Source organism: Solenopsis invicta, chromosome 16 (genome assembly GCF_016802725.1).
Source record: "Solenopsis invicta isolate M01_SB chromosome 16, UNIL_Sinv_3.0, whole genome shotgun sequence".
Classification (NCBI taxonomy): domain Eukaryota; kingdom Metazoa; phylum Arthropoda; class Insecta; order Hymenoptera; family Formicidae; genus Solenopsis; species Solenopsis invicta.
Genome location: NC_052679.1, coordinates 24,524,613 through 24,544,591, shown reverse-complemented (window position 1 = coordinate 24,544,591; position 19,979 = coordinate 24,524,613). Strand labels below are relative to the sequence as shown.

Genomic DNA, 19,979 nt, shown 5'->3' with positions numbered 1-19,979 from the left:
CTTAATTATTATTAATTTTGTATTTTCCAAATTTGATTTTTGTGAAAGTGAAACTCTACCTAAGAAAAAAAAAAAGAATTTGTTTTCATGCAAAATTATTGCATTATCAATAATGAACTCTATGTTACATGGTATTTTATTTTTATAGAGAGCATATAGTCTGTTCTTCTCTTAACAATTCAATAATTGATTCAGAACGACGATTACAAGCATGTATACGAAAAGGGTCTCTGGTAATTGAGTAATCCATGCACTAGCGGCACTGCTGCAAACTTCTTGCTTCATAAACTCTTCCACGATTTGGTCATAATTGCGTCCTTTCAATGTTTGATGGCCGTGTAACTCTAAATAGCGCGTACCATCCTGCGCGACAACGAAACTTCTATTTATTATCGTACTCAAAGAAGCAATTGTGTTTACATACAAGTTTTATAATGCTTATTATATGTTTACGTTGCATATTTCATTGTCGAAAATAAAATAGCATCGTAACAATTTTTTGTACACAAATGACATAAGTATGCGTTAAAAAATATACTTTTGCGTAGTTCCAATTGGAGCAAAATTTGTCGGTACTTGGCTGACGGTACTGGTTTAATAGATTCTTCAAGAGATTTTTGTAAAGGAAAATGTTTAAAAGCAACAAAAAATCGGAAAATGCTGAAATATGCGTTTCTACTATGATGTGTGATTATTGCTCCTGGATCAGGGAGATTTTGGTCAGAGTTAGTGCCGAGACGCGGACTAGAAAGAAGAAGAAAAAGCGGGTAGAGCCGGTTGTTGTTGTTCATGGAGGTGCCGGAAGAATTCCCCTATATGCACGGAAATTTATGCTCAACGAGGTTAAATTATTCGTTACATTAAATAATGTGATAAAGAAAAAAATAATTTTGCAGAGCGCAAGAAATGTAGTTGTCTATTACTCTAGTATCATTGGCGCTTTTTAGATTCTGTAATCCTTTTGTGCTCTTTTTTTTTTAATTAACATCTAATTCACGTTTTACTTAAAAGCTAATGCTTAATTATCAATCTGTAATCAAAATTTTTTAATTTAAAGTGGAGAACTTAAACGAGTTTTATAAATCTAACAATATTTAGTTTAATCATACATATTTGATCTATAATTAGAAATTTTTGTAAATAAAAAAAATATTTTAATAATTATAAAAATATGTGTCCGAGCGTGCATTATCTTAAAGCTCCTATAAAAAATGTAGACACGTAGTAATCAGAGACAAAAAAAATGAATAATTATCAATCTAGACGTTTGGTTGAAAATATATAGGATTATAAAAAATGTTTTCAATAATTTTTAGGCGTGTAAAAATTGCATTTACAAAGACGCTACAAAAATTAAACAGTTTTACAGTAGAAATAAAATAAAAAAGTTTTAATAAAAGTAAGTTGCAATAATCAAATACTTGCAGTTTAATCTTATTTATTTTTTGTGCCTAGATTTCATTGGCAGATTGTCTAGATTTTATGGAAGCTGTAAAAGGCGTAAAGCAATACACTCTCGAGCACGAAATTTTATAACTATTATAATTTTCATTATTTTTATATGCAGACATTTTTAATTATAAATAAAAACTTGATATGTTTACAAAATTTAAAATAAATTGTCAGCATAGTTTAAAAAAAAAGAATCATCTAAAAATAGCCTTCTCTTCCTCAAAACAATAAAGCCCTTTTAAGAATACATCGTCCAGAAAAAATGAGAAGAAAAGTGATTTATCGTCAGAATGATGAAAATATTGTTTAACAATGAGAATGTTGATGCTTAACGAACGGTGCAGGTGAAGAATGCCGCAATAATGGCGTATCGTGACCTAATTAAAGGATGTTGTTCGCTGGACGCGGTCGAGCGTGCGATTTGTCACATGGAAAGCAAGAAGTATTTCAATTGTGCGTACGGAGGATCCTTGGACGCCAACGGGGAAGTCGTGATGGACGCTGCAATAATGACGAACGATCTTCGCGCGGGTTGTGTGGGTGCCGTTCGTAATATAGCACATCCTATTACATTAGGTCTGTTTTTTTAAGTAGTACCACAAAAATCAGATATTTATCTAACGACCTACTCAAAGCTCAAGAATGCTTGACACTCTTACAGCCAAAATGGTCCTACAACAAACGGAACACGTGTTGATGATAGTCGAAGCTGGGGCGCAAAAATTCGCCTTGGAATCGGGCATTCCTACTTTGTCACCCGGCCAGCTAATCGTTACATCCGACTCGAAGACATCGTTGCATGAAGAAGAAAATAATGGTAAAGGATAAATGGGTATAACGAGTTATTTTAAAAAGATACTAATCGCGATACTGATAAACGTAAGAAGCGCAAGATTCGAGAAAGACGCAAGAGCTTCTACAAGATGGGGACAAACCATCTGGTAAAAAGGAATGCATACCTGAATGTGTGATTGAAAGACACGGATTTAAGGAAGAAGGCGCTGTCGATGAGGTTGCCGGATTAGACGAGTCTTTGGAAATCGAACCTGATTTTATACAGGTTGATGAATTCGTCGTGATAATAAATTAATATATATGTGAAATATTCAAGCAAAAATATAATAAATTCCAAATTTTGGAGGCTCTTTTGTTTTCAAGATTTCTTAAATTCAGATTTTAAATGTAAATCCGTATTTAATGTAAAATCTTACATGTTACAAATTTAATCTATATTTTTATTTGATCTAAATTTATAATTTGGAAAAGAAATGAAGAGGTATAGAGAAAGAATACACCTGATAAACCCTTTTTTTTTAGAATTTTTTATATAAAAAAAGTTTTTTCAGATTTTATATATAAGTTTTATAACTTTTTTAGAAAATTTCTCAAATTTTCTATACAAATTGGAATATTTTTCAGAATTTTAAAGTTTTCTTCAGAAATTATAATATGAACAATCTTAGAATATATCAAAATTTACATAAATGTATGTAAAATCTTTTCTAAAAAAGATATAGATTTTTTTATATTTTTTTGTATTTTTCACATTTTATAAGATTTTATTCTTCAGAATTTATAGAATGAGAAATTCAGAATATATCGAAGGATTCATATACATAAAAATTTCTAGAACAAATATACATATATGTAGACTTTTTTTTGTTCAATATTCATATTTTTCAGATTTTGTAAATTTTTTTTAAAAATTATAGAATGAGAAATTAGTATGTATATCAAAATTTAATATATCTTTTTATAGAAACCTTTATAAACTTAAAAAACAAAAAATTGTTTAAAATATATATTATGAGACATTAGCAAAAAATTTTTGCCATAGAAGTGTCTTTTAAATGTAAAAAGTTTGAACTTTTAGCTTTATTCTCTTATTCCAAATAGAACAACAAGCTATAATAACGTCAAAAAGAAATGAACCATGATTTATCGAAAAGTAATTTTTAATCATTATTTTGGGACTATTTTGACATCATTTTGATATCATGGAGATTTTCTGTTCTGTTTGATGTTTTACTTTACTTATGGACTTAATATATTCTTGCTCTGAATGTTTCACGTAATTAAAGTTTTTATATTATGATTGCCGCATGAATATTTATAAGATTATTAAAGAAAATTGCATTAGATCGGCGCGGTCGGTGCAGTGGCGTACGACCGGAAGAAACGTCTTGCTAGCGGAACTTCAACGGCTGGTGAATCAGGAAAGCTGCATGGAATCGTGAGCGCAACTGGCACGGTGATCGGTTGCGGTATTTATGCTGATCAATGCGGTTCCGTGTCTGTCTCGGGTTTCGATAAGACTATCTACAAGCACGCGCCAGCTCTGCAGATCTTACGGCGACTGCGGCGAAAGACTTTGATCGACGAAGCGATCGCCGCGGTGTTGAAGGATTTTGAAAAAAAAACTCCTGGAGTAACATTTCCGCCGGAGTCCGACGTGGGCGCGATCGCGTTGACCGATAAAGGAATACCGTCGGTAGCCTTCAAATGCCCGCACTTTCCTTGGGCTTATTGCGACAAGGGCTACGTGTACTATGGATGCGCGAGGAATGAGAAGTTCTCGGAGAAAATCGATATCCTCGAACGACCGTCGGACTGTGTGTGCGAAAATTCAAATTAGACAAAACGACTCGCCAATTAAAGAACTACTACCGAGTCAAGATCAGAACTGCAGCGAACTCAATCGACGACAGTTCTGGCCAAAATACCTTCAGTACCGCAATTTATTTATATTTTTGATATATTTAAAGCAATAATCTGACTCTCTTTTTCTTTCTATAATATGTACACAGAATGAATTTTATCAAATTAATTTGAAACATTTTTTTACAATCATGTCTTCAATTTGACTTTGTCTGGCTAAATTTTTTAGACTGACCCGCACAGCGTAATATTGCAACAATATTGCGACAATATTACAATATTGCAGTAATATTACAGCAATATTGTAATATTACAGCAATATTGTTATATTGTTGTTATATTGCAATATTACATGCTGTACGAAGAGTTACACAAATCTTTTTGCAATAAAACTGCTCTGCGTTCAACTTACAGGAAAGATAACACCGTGATTTTCCTCATAGGGTCCATATAACAAGAATGTGGGCGCTTGTCCGTTGAACTTTCTTCCAAATATCTTGTCCATTTCGAGCAACATCGTATAAATTTCCTGGCGTCTCAGATCCGTGATATTTTCGTGTGCCATTATCTGTCAAAATAAAAAATGCATATTTACAATACGTATTTGCAATACGCATTAGTTAAATCACGCAAAGTGGAAAGAATTATATACCGAGCCGAGGGGCGTCCAAGCGAGCAAGTATGGAATTCTTTTGATAGCTTCCGCCAAAGTTGGGCCTAATACTCTGTACTTCGGCAACCGATTTATATTTTTAGTATCAATCTTTTCGTAATAAAAATCACCTGTGACAGAAGGTATTAGATACACAGAGATGTAATACAGAGAATACGGTTGGAACAATCTGTACAACTCACCGGGTTCTGTTTTATTTTCTATGACTTTTAAATTGACGAAGGCAACATCGACGACTCCGGAGGCCAAGTACTTGAAAGCGCTGAAATCGTCGCTCTCATGCTCCGCACCTGCAACGAGATCAAAGTTTTGATTATTCACTCGTATTTTTCTCGCGATTATTATCATGTTGTATATCTCTCCTGCACACATTGTTTTTAGCTCGTTGCGAGAATTTAAACAGTCTTCCACGTGCTTGTGTATCATGCATCACATATCCATATCTTTATAATTATAGCTTATTGTAAACAGAACTCCCGCACACTTAATCGCGATTGTACATGTGTCCTTCATGTCTTACCTTCCTTGCATAACGAATATAAATTGGCCGGGAGCTCGCTGTCATTATCCTTGTTGTTCCAACCGAGTACACAGCTATCTTTGAAGAATTTTGATACAGCTTGCGCGTCCGAGCAGTCCCAATTTTCGTCCGACTCGTTCCTCATTAACGTTATAAAAGCGTTCCAACCTGGGACCAAGAGACCAACGGCGAATTGGATTAAAAGCAATTCGTGGCAACTGAAACTGCGAAATACGAAATTATATCCCAATTATATAATCGCACCGACGCTTCTGTAGCCCGTGAAGGCCGCCTTGGCACCTTTGAGATCCTTTATCACTCGGAATTTGGAATTTCTCCTGACGATCGCAGCAATCCTGTTTAATTCCTGGTTGTTTGCCATCGCGTGAATAATAGGCTTCAAACCTCTCCTGCGAAAGAAATGATTTCGGAAATATTGAGAAGCTAGACTCAATTTTTATTTGCGCCGTCTATGCTCTGGCTCACTTACATTCTGTCCTTGAGAATCTCTTCGGGCCGCGCCAAGAAGATATCTACGTTTTCGTTCTGTACAGACTTCACGCATGCTTCTCTGCTATCTTCTTGGAGGCAGGAGATCAACGGTTCCACGCCATAGACGATGGAAGCGTCTCTTAGCCAGCCGCATTTACGCTTCTCGATATTGGATACCAAACACCAACGTACATCTCTTGATGGCTGACAACCCGTTCGAACATTGGCGCTTAGAAAATTTGGATCTTTAACCGTAATATTTAATTGTTGTTAGAATATGAGATTTATTATCTATTATCTGTTGTCTAAATCTCATGGAATTAAATTACTCAAAAATTGAACAAATTTAATTTTCACTTTGTAGAAGTAAATTTTTATTCTGTAGAAATGAATTTTGACTCTTATTAACGTGGCAAATCACTCGACAAATTGCACAAGTTCAATTTTCATTCTTTTAGAGTAACATCTTATTTACGAGATTTAAAGAATATCATATCATTTTCTTAAATATTTCTAGATACTTTCTTTGTAAAAAAAACTTTTCTCTATATTTTCTAACTTCTAGTTTTATTCCATCAAATTTCACTAAATTTTAGTTAACAACCGTTAAATTAATAATAAAATTGTTACCAAAATTTTACTAATAATAAATATTGATAAATTGCATACAGGATGTTCATTAATGGTTGTATTCACTTTTTACCATAGGAGCATGATTTACTGACGGATATGTATTTCTAACATATTATTATATTAAAAATATCAAATGCGTGCTCTTATGGTAAAACGTGGGGACAACCATTAATAAACATTCTGTATATGTATTAAAGTATTCATGTAACTTGAGAAGTTACCTTTGCAACATATTACATTGTTGTTATAACAACGCCCAGCAAACATCAAGTTACACATAATACAAATGTTAGTAGTAATTTTAGTTAGTAGTAATGTTAGTAGAAATATATTTTCATTATATAACAGTTACTTTGTTGAGTGGGAAATTACTAATATTTTTATTACATGTAACTCGGTGTTTGCTGGGCGTATTCAATGTGAGAAAAGTTTGCGAAAACTGTCAACTATTATAGTTGTTCAGTATTTAGCGTAAAATACATAACTTTAATAGCAGATTACTTATTACAGTGCCTCGTCGTAAGAAATGAAAGATAAATATATGTGTTGTATATACATTACATCGACGTAAGTAATCGTCGGGCGTTTGCAGCTCTTTCACATCAGTTGAGGTGATGTAATAGTTCTCCATTAGCTGCAAAGCGTTCGATTCCCAATTATATGTCCTGTTCATCATTGAGTTCATCATACGAGCGATATTCTCGGCATTCGATCTGCAAGAAAGAAGACTTTTTCAATCTTTTAATTCTATACAATCCAATATTACGATTCAATTTCGTGGAAGAGTGACGTAAAGCGCTTACGGTCTAGCTACGATAACTGGCCACGGTTTCGATATCCAGATACAGGGTTCTTTGAAGTTGAGTGGTTCTGTGGTGCCATCCGGGCATAGAAACTTGTAATCCTGTGTGTCAATCATTTGGGCCTGGATCAAATCATAGTCCAGTCAGAAATAATTCCTCGGAACGATGTTGTTTCGATGTCGTTACAATCAAAAGTTGTTGATTCGAAACTTGCGTCGAAACATTTAACATTTTCGAGTAACAATTGTTGCATACATAGAGAGTATAATGAGAGTTTGATATAATTTTCAATATTTCTACCAATACAGCACAGGGATGTCCTAAAGATGTCCATATGAGACTATCCAAAGGACGTCGGATATCCTAAGGATATGCCCAAGACGTCCCTTGGATAAGCTATATATGTGTTGTACTATCTGGATGGTGTATACCAGATAGTAAACTGTTATGAGTGTTGTCATTTTGACAACAATCATTGCAGCAACTAATCCACAAACTCGGAATCGAGAGATGAGACAGTTGTTTGTTGTGTTGCATTCAAGTGAATTCTAATTTTATCAATAACGATAAATTGACAGCATCAATTAATTTGCTACTCGCAAAAAAATGATTTAAGACCTAACGAGCAACCTGACGACAATTCGTGTTGTCAATTTGTCATCCGCGATTAACGGCACATTAGCGGCAATTTGGAAGACAACTTGTCATCATCGGTATATCATCCGCAATTAACACACCTTTACTAACAGTTTTGTTAACGTGTTAATAACAACATGACGGCACATACATGTGTCAAATAATATATGCCACACATACTGTGAACGAAATTGTATTGTTAAAACATTATTTCATTTATTTTCATTTTAGAACCTAATTTTGGAGACTCGATTTCAAGAAATTTTCTTTCATAAAATGAAATCTTCTTGTTTCAAAACAAACTCTTGTCGAGATAAAAGTTTGTGAAAAACGAAAAACGTTTGTGAATCTCATGATGCTAAGCTTTTTAATTTATTTTGCATAATTTTTATTTAAGAGAAATACAGATTCATCGCATTCATGTGTCGGTAGTGCCACGTACTCTTAGGTGGCAATTTATATTGGGAATACTTTGTTATTAACAAAATATAACACAATTAAAAAACGTTTTATCTTGAAGAATATAGAACACTGAGGGAAGAAATTTCGTGATCAAGTAAATTTGTAAATATTATTCAAATAACTATTTTATATTAGACCAGTAATATTTTCCAGCCAACGGAAATAAATTGAAATAAATTGAAAATTGCAATTTATTTTAATTTATTCGAGTTCTCTCTCTCTCTCTCTCTCTCTCTCTCTCTCTCTCTCTTTCGCGTTTTAAAGTTTCTAGATTCAAATAGATTAAATACGAAATGCGCTATTCATCATTCTGAATTTGAATGTTTCTATTATATTATCTTTGGATTCAAATAGATTCAAGAAATTTGAAACGCAAATTTGGAAATATCGAAATAAATTTATTTCTATCCATTTCGATTTATTTTTATTTGCTGGATTGCTTTCAAGAAGTAATATTTACTACGAATAAATAATATTTACTTATGCGATGTAAAAATAAGTTATTTGAATAACACATTTACTTATACCTTTTGTAATTTTTTTAGTGCAATAACGAATAAAAATCATTATATGTTTTGGTTTCATTGTTATGGTTTCATCATGTATCAAGGTAGAATGACGAATTATTCGTTTCTGAGAATATGATTTATGTATTACTTACCATTTGTTCTTGAAATTTTATCAACTGATTACATATATAAACAGTCACATTGTTGCATTTATAATGTGTTCTCTTTGAATATCAGCAAATATGTACAGCAAACATTTAGGTATATGCGGTATATAATTTTATCAATATTTTTTCAACACTGTTTTGAAAGATTGATTTAAGAATTTATTTCCAACGAAAATTAATCGAGATTGTATTAAATCAACAGAAATTTCGAAAATTTTTGACAACGAAACATTTTACGGAGAATTATTTCTGACTGGAGGGTAAACGAATTAGCATATAAATCGCTTTGAAATCGCTCCGTTTCAATTATAATCTTTGCGATCGACTTAAAACGAGATCGATTTTTCTTGCGTTTGTTCGTTGTTTCAAGGACATCGCGATTGAATTGATCATAAGCTAACTTGACAATTACCTTAAAAGCTAACTTGAATATTACCTTAAAATGTACACGAGCATCTCTTAATCTGACCCAGGCAACGTCACCCATGCCATCAGTAAGACACATTAGGGCGCCTTCTCGTCCATAGTATTTATCAGTATTGTAACAGCTTGCCGGTTTTTCGCAAGATGTACAAAGATTTCTATATTTTGATTCTGCAAACAACAATAAAAATTTTCGATTTCTAGCACGATGACACCTGTTTGTGCTACACAAAGAAATATAAATTTTTATGCAATATAAATCATAACCAGTCGACACAGTCACTTGTTTATTATATGATAACTATAAGTTTCGGTATTACATTTTATATATGTAACGTGAAAGTTGTAGCATTGTTGTAATTATATATTATAATTTTGCCCTTTCTAAAAAGTTACGATAATGGTATATTTATATAACTAAATACTTCTTTGTATAACGTTTATATAGTTCCAATAGTTAAAATTCTAACTGTATATTGAAGCGTACTTGTTAGTACGTAGCATTTGCATATTTATATTATGTAAAAGAAAGCAATAGATACAAATAAATATCACAAAATATTTGTTATTTAAAGTTTTATTTTTAAATAGATATAGAGGAAAGAAGGGGGTTGTGGAATGCTATCTTGTTTTTTGACAATAACTCAATATTAACGCGTCATAATTTTAACAAACGTCATTTTATTAGCTACAAAGTTCTACCAATCACCCTGTAGATAAAAGTTGATTGGATATGCAGAACGAATGTAATTTACAATTTACTGAAGAGGGAAAAACGGTTGCGTTTATGAAATATATAAATAGGGAGATCGTGTAATATTAACAACAATTAAAAACTAAGAGACAATTAAAATCAAGAGAATCAAGGAGCACAAGAACAATATAAAATTAGATCTCAGTAAACATTCGGTCATTACGGAACATATGTCAAAATTTGGACATGATTTTGATTAGGAAAACGTTAAGATTCTAAATTCAGAATCCAATTACTATAAAAGAATTATCTCAGAGATGATAGATGTAAAAGATCAAAAACAGCGTAAATTCAAATACAAACACAGAGCTGCTTGATGATTCTTATTTTCATATACTTATACTATAAAACAAAAATCATAATATTTTCATATATTAGCCTTGACATATGTAATACATTACTGTTCAGCGATACAGCGTTTAACACACTACTCAAGTCCTCTATTAGATCTCGACAAGAATAAATGACAATAATTAACAGATTTATTAATTTAATTTTAACTTTTACCACTTTGACTTATAAGATAAGAATGTCATAAAAGGTACTTTTATTTATTAAAAAAACATAAATTAATGATTCTTTGTAGATTTTTTCATTGTACAAATAAGTACCACAAAACAAGATTTTATATTTCATAAAATAAAATTTATTAAAAAAATTTTTTTATAAGTGTCTTTTTACTTTAAACAATTTTTAAATAAAACTTGAAACTTTTTAAAATAATTTCTCTGTTTCTAGTAAACATTATACGACATTTACAATGAGATTGTAAAGTCGCAAGAGAGATGCATATGGCGGACGACACTACTCCACAATCACAGTCCACATATAACATGACTTATTTGCCGAATTCATACAGACATTATGACATATATTAAATTCAATAATATTATTTGAATTCATATTGAAGGCATTTAAGTAGGTTAAAATTAGAAAATTAATATGTAATATATTTCTCAAAAAATTGTGTAGAATATACATCTGTAAAAATTTCTACTACCTGCAAAACTGAAATTCAGCTTTTATAAAACACAATGAACATTAATGACCAATAACCGTCCTACAATGTCTAAATAGACTGTAACAAAATAATTTTAACCGTGGTTCTTAGAATTTAATGCAAATTATACAAGATATCATTCTACCCTAGATATATCCCACGTCGTCTTTCCTCAATAGCTGTAATTGTGTCAACTGGATACTCTCTAAATTTCGTAAAGTTACTTTAGAAGAGTAAACATTTTTCAAGTAATTTTGATAATAAAAATTCACTTCTATAGAATGAATTTGAGTTTGTGCTATTTTCGAGAGTAATTTTTTACTCTACAAGATTTAGAAAGTATATGTACGCATATAAAATGCATATATCCTTTGTATTTAGTACATACTTAAGTATGTATTTAATACATACTTAATTGATGATCAAATACTGTGTCTGCCGACCAGGGACCAGCGATGCAAGCTGTTTCAAAGTAGTTTGACAGAGCATGCATTCTGTTCTCGAACAGCGTCATGTTTGCGTCGCACTCTTTTTTAATTATCAGGTTTTCGAAGTACTGTAATACAAGAGATCAACGGGTAAGCACGATTTTAATGAGTTTGATTGGTACAAAGAAAAAGCTCACCAACCGTCGAGAAAATTTTAGTCCAATCGTCGATAGTGTCTAGCCCGGGATGACACAATCGCTTGCCTTTAACGTCCCATATCCGTCGTACATTCTTATACGCTATGGCTACTACTTCAAAACGATGATCATCTGAAAAAAATCCCATTGGAGATAACTATAATTTTAACGTGGAAATTTTTTGATATCAAATTAGTTCTGATTAAATGAAAAAAAAAATGAGAATAATTTTGGTAATTGAATAATAATTAATTTTTAAATAAATAGAGAGATTCTTTAATTAATTATGATTTAAATTTGTCTAAAATCAGTCGTTAAAATTTAATCCGACAAGGTTGAGACACTTTATATGTTCCTCTTGCGCAACTTTTATCTTGATTACCGTCTTGGAAGAGTCTTAATTCGTTCGTGACTAGTACACTGTATAGTTTGTAGTTTCTTATCGCTACGAGTTCTTCTGGTTCCAGTACGGTGATATCAACATCACCATTGGCTACTCGACGCAAACAGCCAAATCTATAAATCAGATTTACTTCTTTTTAAGAAATGTATTTTTTAATGCAATCACCATTTAGAAAAATTGATCGATTCGCGATCAAATTGGTCTTCCTAAAAAAACCATATCTTTACCGGATCTTTTGGGAATGGAGAACTGCTTTTTGAAGAATTTACATTATATAACACGTAAATTATTATTATTAAACCTTATAATTTGCTTGGAAACAAGCATACTTGGCAACGAGCGTAATAAACTCATGCAAGCCTATTCTGTAACTTTTAACAACATTCTTTATCATTGCGCACTTTTTGTATCATATATTATATTTGTGCTACGATGTTATTAATGATAATGAAACTCAAAAGTTACAAAATAGATCTGTTGGTAGAAAGGAAGAACGGAGATGTGGCTTTTTCGAGAAAAAATGGAAGCTTCTAAGCGTTAAAATTTCTTGGAAAGATTAAACGGCTATTATTTAAAAATTCCATTATGTATAATACTTGCCTATCAGTTTCTATTACACATTCTATTGGACTCTTAGCTAATTTCGGGCAAAGTGAAAGGATTCTTTGCGTAGTATGTACACTGTCGACTAAGCACAATGTCCCTAAAACATCACAATTTCAGTTTTAGCTCTTCTGAAATAGATATAGAAGTACTTGGATATTTTCAAACATACGCATTTTATATTAATTAATTATATTAATTAATTACGTATTATTTTCACACGTTTAAAATTAAACATTAACATTCTAAAAAATGTATTATTGCTTGATTATTATTTTTAATTATAATAATATTGGCTAAAAAGTAATTTTGCTGTATGACTAGAAAGGCTGTCTGTGAATTTGAGAAAAATATTTTAAAGTGTTGATTGGCAAGAAGCACGCAAGATTAGTAAAACTATAATGGTTAATTGTAAAACACACACACACGCGCACGCATGCACGTATCTTTCAATTTCCTTTTGCGACAAAACTCGCGTGTTACAATTAATAAAATTATACATTTTATTAATTTAACCGAGAAATGGTGAACTATCTTTTCCTCCGTAAACTTGATGTAAATTTTCTTATTATTAATATTTATTTATATTGGGTTATCGTGAAAGATTATTTTATTTCAAAGCAATATTCCATAAAAATAATATATTATGAAAATAATATTTTGCTCAATATATTTCCAGAGCTTGTTGTGACAATAGAATAAATAATTTTGCAAGATTGTCATGATTTTCGTCTTACTTACACTTGCTATCAGCACTAATGTATTCATAGCTGTTTACGAAAGCAGTGACGATGAAAAGAATAAGCCAACGGGAGATACGAAGATCCATGATCGATCTTCGACTCGTTGTCATCCTCTTGAATAGAATCTTCCGTTTAACAGAATTTGCGGAAAAGAGATTTTCCGAGTTAACGTCGTTGCACTTGCATGATTTATTTAATACAGTCACTGTTATTGTACGAAGTTATGTATGTACAACCGCACAGTAATCGTGTTGTGATACAGTTATCACCGAGTTATAATTTGTTGGATCAACACGCTCGATCGGAGCCTGTTTTCCAAACGTCACATATAATTACCAATTATTATCCGCTTAATTTAACGTGGCTTTACGTGGTCGGAAGTCGTAACTTTATTTTCAAAGTTGAAAAATCTTCTAATACGTCACTGAAGTGTATCTAGAAAGGACGTCCAGAATAATAATAACGTTCATATCTAAATACACATCCCTACGCGCTATCTGACCGGGACAAATACGTTTCAAAACCATTTTCAAACGTAATTATTCTTAAGGACAGCAAATACGATCGAGACACGTTTTCGTAAAATAAATAAACAACGTACGGTGCAAAGAATGTACTTTTCTTTGTTATATAGAAGTTTAATTGATTGTCGAGATTACTTTTACCCGAGAAGGAATCGATTTTCCAACGACGTACGTATTTTATATAATTTTCGCAGGGTAGATCGAGTAGGATCGTCAATGCGGTCGCTCGTGTTTAGAGCGCGCGTTCCGCCGGTGCCGAAATATAATCGGTGGATCTCACACTTTCGCTTTTCGTCCTTGAGACTTTTTGCCGACGCAAGGAATGCCTGCTTGTGGAACCACTCGTGTATCACCGAATCCACACACATATGATCCGCCGCGACCGATTACAATGAAAAACTGGATTTAGCTTCGCTTTAACATGAAGCTATAATATTTACCGTCTTTGAACACTCACGTCGATCTAAACTTCGAAATATATTCCTCGATGAATTCTCAAATATCGTCGATCGCTTGAACTGCTCCGAAAATTCTCAGATTTAAATGCCTCGGATTCGTCTATTACTCCGAATTGAAGACTCGCGTTGGATCCTCTCAGCTCTCCCATCGTGTGACTTTATACTGAGATTCTCGCCATGCTTCGTCGTGGCTTCTCCGCTCGTCTTCTTGTTTATTCGCGGCGATCCGTAGGCAGGCAAACGCGAGAGACGTGTGTTCTGCTAAGAATACGCCCGTGAGAAGACCGCGAGAACTTGCGGTTGAAAATATACCGTCTGACACGCGATCGTGAGTATAGAACATGAAAGCCCGCGAATCTGCAAACGACTCGGATGACGGTCGATCGAAGCTTCCGACTGTCCAGCAGTATTACGCGAGAATGATGATACCCGGTGCCGATTCGACGGAAAGTCCAAGTATGCTGGGAGTTGGAATCATTAAATCTGGTGGGAGAGAAAGAGAGAGAGAGAGAGAAAGAGGGACAGACGAGCGAGCGAGAGAAGCAGGGAGAGAGAGAGAGAAAAAGATGAAGACAACGAGAGACTTCTGCGTAATACGCGGGCGCGATGCGTGGAGCATTACGAAAGCGCTGGATCATGTTGAGAAGAGAGAGAGAAGAAGAGAGGAAGAAAGAGAGAGAGAAACCGCAAGATAGAATGCTTGCGGTTTTAGCAGGAGAAATGTTCTGAAGAACTCTTTTATAAAATAAAAAATGTTACTGAAGAGTTTTCCAAATCGTGTTAAAATCGCATTTTTTTTTTTTTATTACGTAAATATTTGTCCTTTGGTTTTTGGGACTAGATTCTTCCTTAGAACTTTTAGTTTTTAATGTAATGTCTATTCTTTAGACATATAATATGTATGAGTTCTACACATTTCTTTAAGAAGATTTTTCACTTATTGTTAGCGATTAGAACAATGCATGCAGCACGTTTCTCTCGCGTTGTCAAAGTGCACATGACAACTAAATTTATGAGTACGAGATGGTAAATTGATTTACCATTATACATGATTAATTTCAAATACTTGCTAATATTGATTATCTCACTCGTAAAAGAAAGATTGTATATTATAGAGAAGAATTTTTTATATAGAAACAGAAGAAGTATCTCTTCGTGCTTTGTAATCAATTCGTTAATGGCTAACAGAACTATAATTTATTCGCTTTATCTTTTCTAGTGTATCTTTTCAACTCGATAATTTACTTCAATGTTTTATCAGAATGTGTGGTTCATGTGCACGTGCAAATGAGTCATATTATTCATTAGTAATGCTAAAATAACGGTTTGTTTATAGATCGACAGATGGATAGATGTTACTGCGTGTAACGAGAATTGATTATAAATCTGATAAAAGCGATGAAATTGGAATAGTTATTCAGATGTGTCTCATGTGTCACAATTAGCTCTGTAGCGAGATAAAATTTTATTATCATCATCAATTTCAATTTATATCTACGCATAGATGCGCTTTATTAATTCGTAGGAAAAATCTAAAATTCATAAATACTCGTCCAATGTAATAAAATTAGAGGAGAATGCGATATTATGACTATAATGAACTTTATATACGCCTACTGCTATTATCTTCGTTATTTATAGATGATGAATTTTAACAATTGCTTATAGAATTATTTGTTTAATAGCTCATCATTGTTTGGCGCCAAAGCACAATAGCTAACAAGGCATTTTTACTTTTGAGCACAACAAAATTTTTTCAAGATACATTTTAGCATTTAATTACACATATTTTCTCATTGTTTTTAAACTTGAGCACATTATCGCGCGAATGTATAATGTACATTCGAGTGTTTTTTTGTTATTTAATTTTTGTTATTTAACTGTTATTTAACTGTAAAAATTAATATCTCAATTTTTATTTTATATTTTAAAATAAAGTAATACATAAACAATTAAGTAAAAGACTCTCGAGATTTAACAAATTAGAATTAAGTATACGGCTAATGAAAGTACCGCGCGGTTATTATTGTGTAAAGTAGACTGATAAACCTATTTTGCGCAATAATAACCGCGCGGTACTCTCATTAGCCATATACTTAATCCTAATTTGTTAAAGTGATGTAGGTTATATAAATTAGAAAAATATAAAAGTATATCTTATGTTATTCTTAATTAGTCAGTGACATAAACTTTTAAAAGATAATAAATATTACTTTGTTAATCAAAAATTTGCATTCTAAACTTAAAAAAGAGATGTATTGTTAAAGACGTTTTTTTATCTGAAATTATAAATGTGTTATTGAGAATCGAATAAGAAGGTGGCGCGATAATAGATTTATTAGCAAACATTTCGATTATAAAATATTGTCAAATGGGAAACAAATGTTAATGGAACAATAATGCTCACACCAGTCTCTATCGTGTTCTTTATATGGTCTCTAATGTGAACCAAAATCTGAAGATATTATGCAGTCAAATTGACGAAAACCAGAGTAGATAGCAATGTGACAACAGTCTTGCAATAGATTCTGAGCAGATCTATTTATTGCAAAGCGTCTACAGCTTCGTATCAAATGCAGATTAGATCTATCAGATACGTCGATCAGAATTATGTCAAATGCAAACCATTTGGTCTGTGTACAGAAGTTAAAAAGATCAGTATCAAGTTCTTGTTAACTTTCATAGAATTAAAACTATCAAAAATGCGTCTTATTTATTTTTGTCTTTGAATATTTGCCATTAAAGTTATTCATTAGAATATGTAAGTAAAAGTCTTATGTTGTTGCACATTCTATTTCATTGTGTGCAATTTTTTTACTTACGAAAATTAAACTCCGCCGTGCCTATCTACCGGCACTGTTCGTGAGTAAACGACATTAATAAAGACAGATCTTTTAAGTCGTCAATTTGTTATTATTACATTTGATAGATGTGCTTGTTGTAGATTGCCAATCTTCCACGTATTTTGATCATCAAATATTGTTGCATTTTTACGAGATGTTTGCTGTCTATTTGCAATGGCAAAACTGCTTGGCATTTGTTATCAATCTGCCATCAATATATTATTATGTTCGATTCTTAGAATATACATAAGTACATAGAAAGAGAATACAGACACGAAACATGAGTTCAACATCTGTACGAGACAGAAAGCTATAGAATCCCATTTATCTGTAATGTGCATGCTTTGATATTGTCGTTACTAAAAATACATATAATAACGAGTTCTTCTAATTCTCTATACTTCAGCTAAACATAAGTATGACATTTTCTTCAAACTTCAAACTATAATCACGGATGATACTGACGCTTGTGCAATATGAACAAATGGGACTCTATAGCTTTCTCTCTCGCACAGATGTTGGACTCATTTTCAGTACATGTAAAACAGTACAATGCACCTTCTAGTATTATATGTTCTAAGGTTCGATTCTATTATTATTCGTCACTTTGTCACATATTTGGACGACTGAAGTTGTTGATAAAAGTATGCTAATGAAATTGTCAAAAATAAAGTATGCTTCTTATTTGCAATTTTTTAATTAATATAAGCTGTTGCTAATATTTGCAATTGCAGAAAATGTTATGGGAGTAATAAGTTTAATGACTGTATTATCTAAGTTAAATATAGTCATTGACCAATTCAACGATAAATTCATCAAATCGATATCAAATCAATATCGAAAAAATGTATTGAAAATTAATTAAAATACTCATCGATTTCGATTAACTTATGTCATACTTTTTGATAAGTCATTGACTCAGAATTAATAATTTGATTTGATTTCGATATCGAATCAAATTATTCCGTCTGTGTATTATTACGTCTGTGTATGTTGTACTTTCCAGTTTATTGTATAAGCATAAAAGGTTTGGTTTTTATTGTAGATGTGAGAAGTAATATTAAATGGAGAGAGCCTCACGAAGCACAGAAACATTGTATTATAGCAAATACTTAATGTATATATTTTTTAATCTTTCTTGGAATAAGAAAAAAATATTATAACATTATTAAATTAATACACTTTTAGTACAGTAAAAGTATATTGCATTTAGAGCTTTCATTATTAATAATTTTTAACAGTAACTTTTTAAACAATTTTATATAAACTAAGTTTTATTAAAATACTTAAAGTTTTATTATACTTTGATACTTCTGTAAACAATAAATGTTAAATTAATATTGTCAATAATTTTCCATACAACATCTATTCTGATAGAAATTTTTCAGAAAAATTTTAAAACTATTTCAATTCTTAATATTTTATTTGTAATAATTCTAAAAAAGTTTATATATATATATACATATATGTATATATGTATATATGTATATATGTATATATACATATACATATAGTATATATATATGTATATATATATGTATATATGTATATATACATATATATATATATATATATATATATATATATATATATATATATATATATATATATATATATACGGTGGTGTAAAATGTGATAAGCCAATAACTCCAAATACATTTGTCATATTAAAAGTTGTTTGTGAGAATTTTGATTTTCATATCATAGTACGTATATCAAATATTCTATGAATATCAGTAATCTACTGTTATTCTTGAAATATTCTCAGGATGTTCTTGTTTTGTTAGTGGATCAGATAATCAATCAGAACTTAAGGTATAATAGTCAAAATCTCAAGGTATTACATAGATAGTAGCACAGTGACTGGAAATGTATTAATATATATATTACAAATATTAATGTACACACATATTAGAATAAATGATAAGCAGGAACCTTTATAACGCGAGGGATAGATTCTACGCTATAAGAATTTCACGTTATTCATAGATCGGATATATGCCTTATAAAAAATTTACAAATAATATTTATAAATAAAACAATGAAATGATAAAATAATTTATAAAATGTATATAAAAAAATTATTAAATTTATCAATTATAATTACGTAAACATTAGTGAATATCTTGGAACGCAATTGTAGAAAATTAGTGATGGATCTCTTGAGGTCCATATCTGCCCAGTCAATCAATGTAATAAATACAACAAAAAAGAGAACTTTTAGATCATTGATATAATTTCAATAAATATCGTAGAAAAGTATAATATTTTTTGATGCTGCATAAAAAGATTGCTTAAAACTGAATCACAAAAAGTACCATACAAAAGAAGAAATGAGACTATTGTATGCTTTGCTTTACTCTAAATTATATTTAGTTTTTAATTTATGCTGAGATCATTTCCTCACATTGAATATTTGCTTTATTCACTTATATGTTTTATATATTATTATTGTATGCACGTTATTTCTTCTATCTAGTTCTTCATCTATGTCTTCTTCGTAATAATAAATTTTGCTATAAATATTTAGATGAGGCTTTAATTAGCAGCTTAGCTGATGCCCCGGCCGCTTCTATTGTGTGCAATTGGGATTCTCTA

At 31.5% G+C, this 19,979-nt stretch overlaps 2 protein-coding genes across 4 annotated transcripts; one reads left to right on the top strand and one right to left on the bottom strand.

Moving 5' to 3' along the window:
- Window positions 1-106: 106 nt before the first annotated feature.
- On the bottom strand, window positions 107-15,302 carry LOC105193807 (transferrin). 3 transcript variants are annotated; one of them, XM_039458402.1, is made up of 16 exons: window positions 14,521-15,302; window positions 13,555-13,991; window positions 12,811-12,913; window positions 12,190-12,323; window positions 11,812-11,939; window positions 11,594-11,738; window positions 9,442-9,599; window positions 7,232-7,353; window positions 6,990-7,141; window positions 5,794-6,040; window positions 5,568-5,713; window positions 5,304-5,471; window positions 4,966-5,073; window positions 4,763-4,893; window positions 4,523-4,678; window positions 172-363 (listed from the first exon to the last, which is right to left on the bottom strand). In XM_039458402.1, the coding sequence occupies exons 2-16, from the start codon at window positions 13,664-13,666 to the stop codon at window positions 172-174; spliced, it is 2,202 nt and encodes a 733-aa protein (XP_039314336.1). In that variant the 5' UTR covers window positions 13,667-13,991; window positions 14,521-15,302. The 3 variants fall into 3 exon arrangements, with proteins under 3 accessions (XP_011156703.1, XP_039314336.1, XP_039314337.1); XM_039458403.1 differs by having other exon boundaries at window positions 14,538-15,302; XM_011158401.3 differs by lacking the exon at window positions 14,521-15,302 and having other exon boundaries at window positions 107-363; window positions 13,555-13,666.
- LOC105193806 (isoaspartyl peptidase/L-asparaginase-like) lies at window positions 363-2,562 on the top strand. Its single transcript, XM_039458404.1, has 3 exons — window positions 363-842; window positions 1,797-2,028; window positions 2,114-2,562. The coding sequence occupies exons 1-3, from the start codon at window positions 630-632 to the stop codon at window positions 2,278-2,280; spliced, it is 612 nt and encodes a 203-aa protein (XP_039314338.1). The 5' UTR covers window positions 363-629; the 3' UTR covers window positions 2,281-2,562.
- Window positions 15,303-19,979: the final 4,677 nt, after the last annotated feature.

Coding starts and splice junctions, on each gene's coding strand:
- LOC105193806 (XM_039458404.1), top strand. CDS start 630: ATGTTTAAAAGCAACAAAAAATCGGAAAATGCTGAAATATGCGTTTCT. Junction 843..1,796: donor GGAAATTTATGCTCAACGAG/GTTAAATTATTC, acceptor CGAACGGTGCAG/GTGAAGAATGCCGCAATAAT. Junction 2,029..2,113: donor AGCACATCCTATTACATTAG/GTCTGTTTTTTT, acceptor ACACTCTTACAG/CCAAAATGGTCCTACAACAA.
- LOC105193807 (XM_039458402.1), bottom strand. CDS start 13,666: ATGACAACGAGTCGAAGATCGATCATGGATCTTCGTATCTCCCGTTGG. Junction 11,739..11,811: donor GGACTAAAATTTTCTCGACG/GTTGGTGAGCTT, acceptor CTTGTATTACAG/TACTTCGAAAACCTGATAAT. Junction 4,679..4,762: donor CTTGGACGCCCCTCGGCTCG/GTATATAATTCT, acceptor TTATTTTGACAG/ATAATGGCACACGAAAATAT.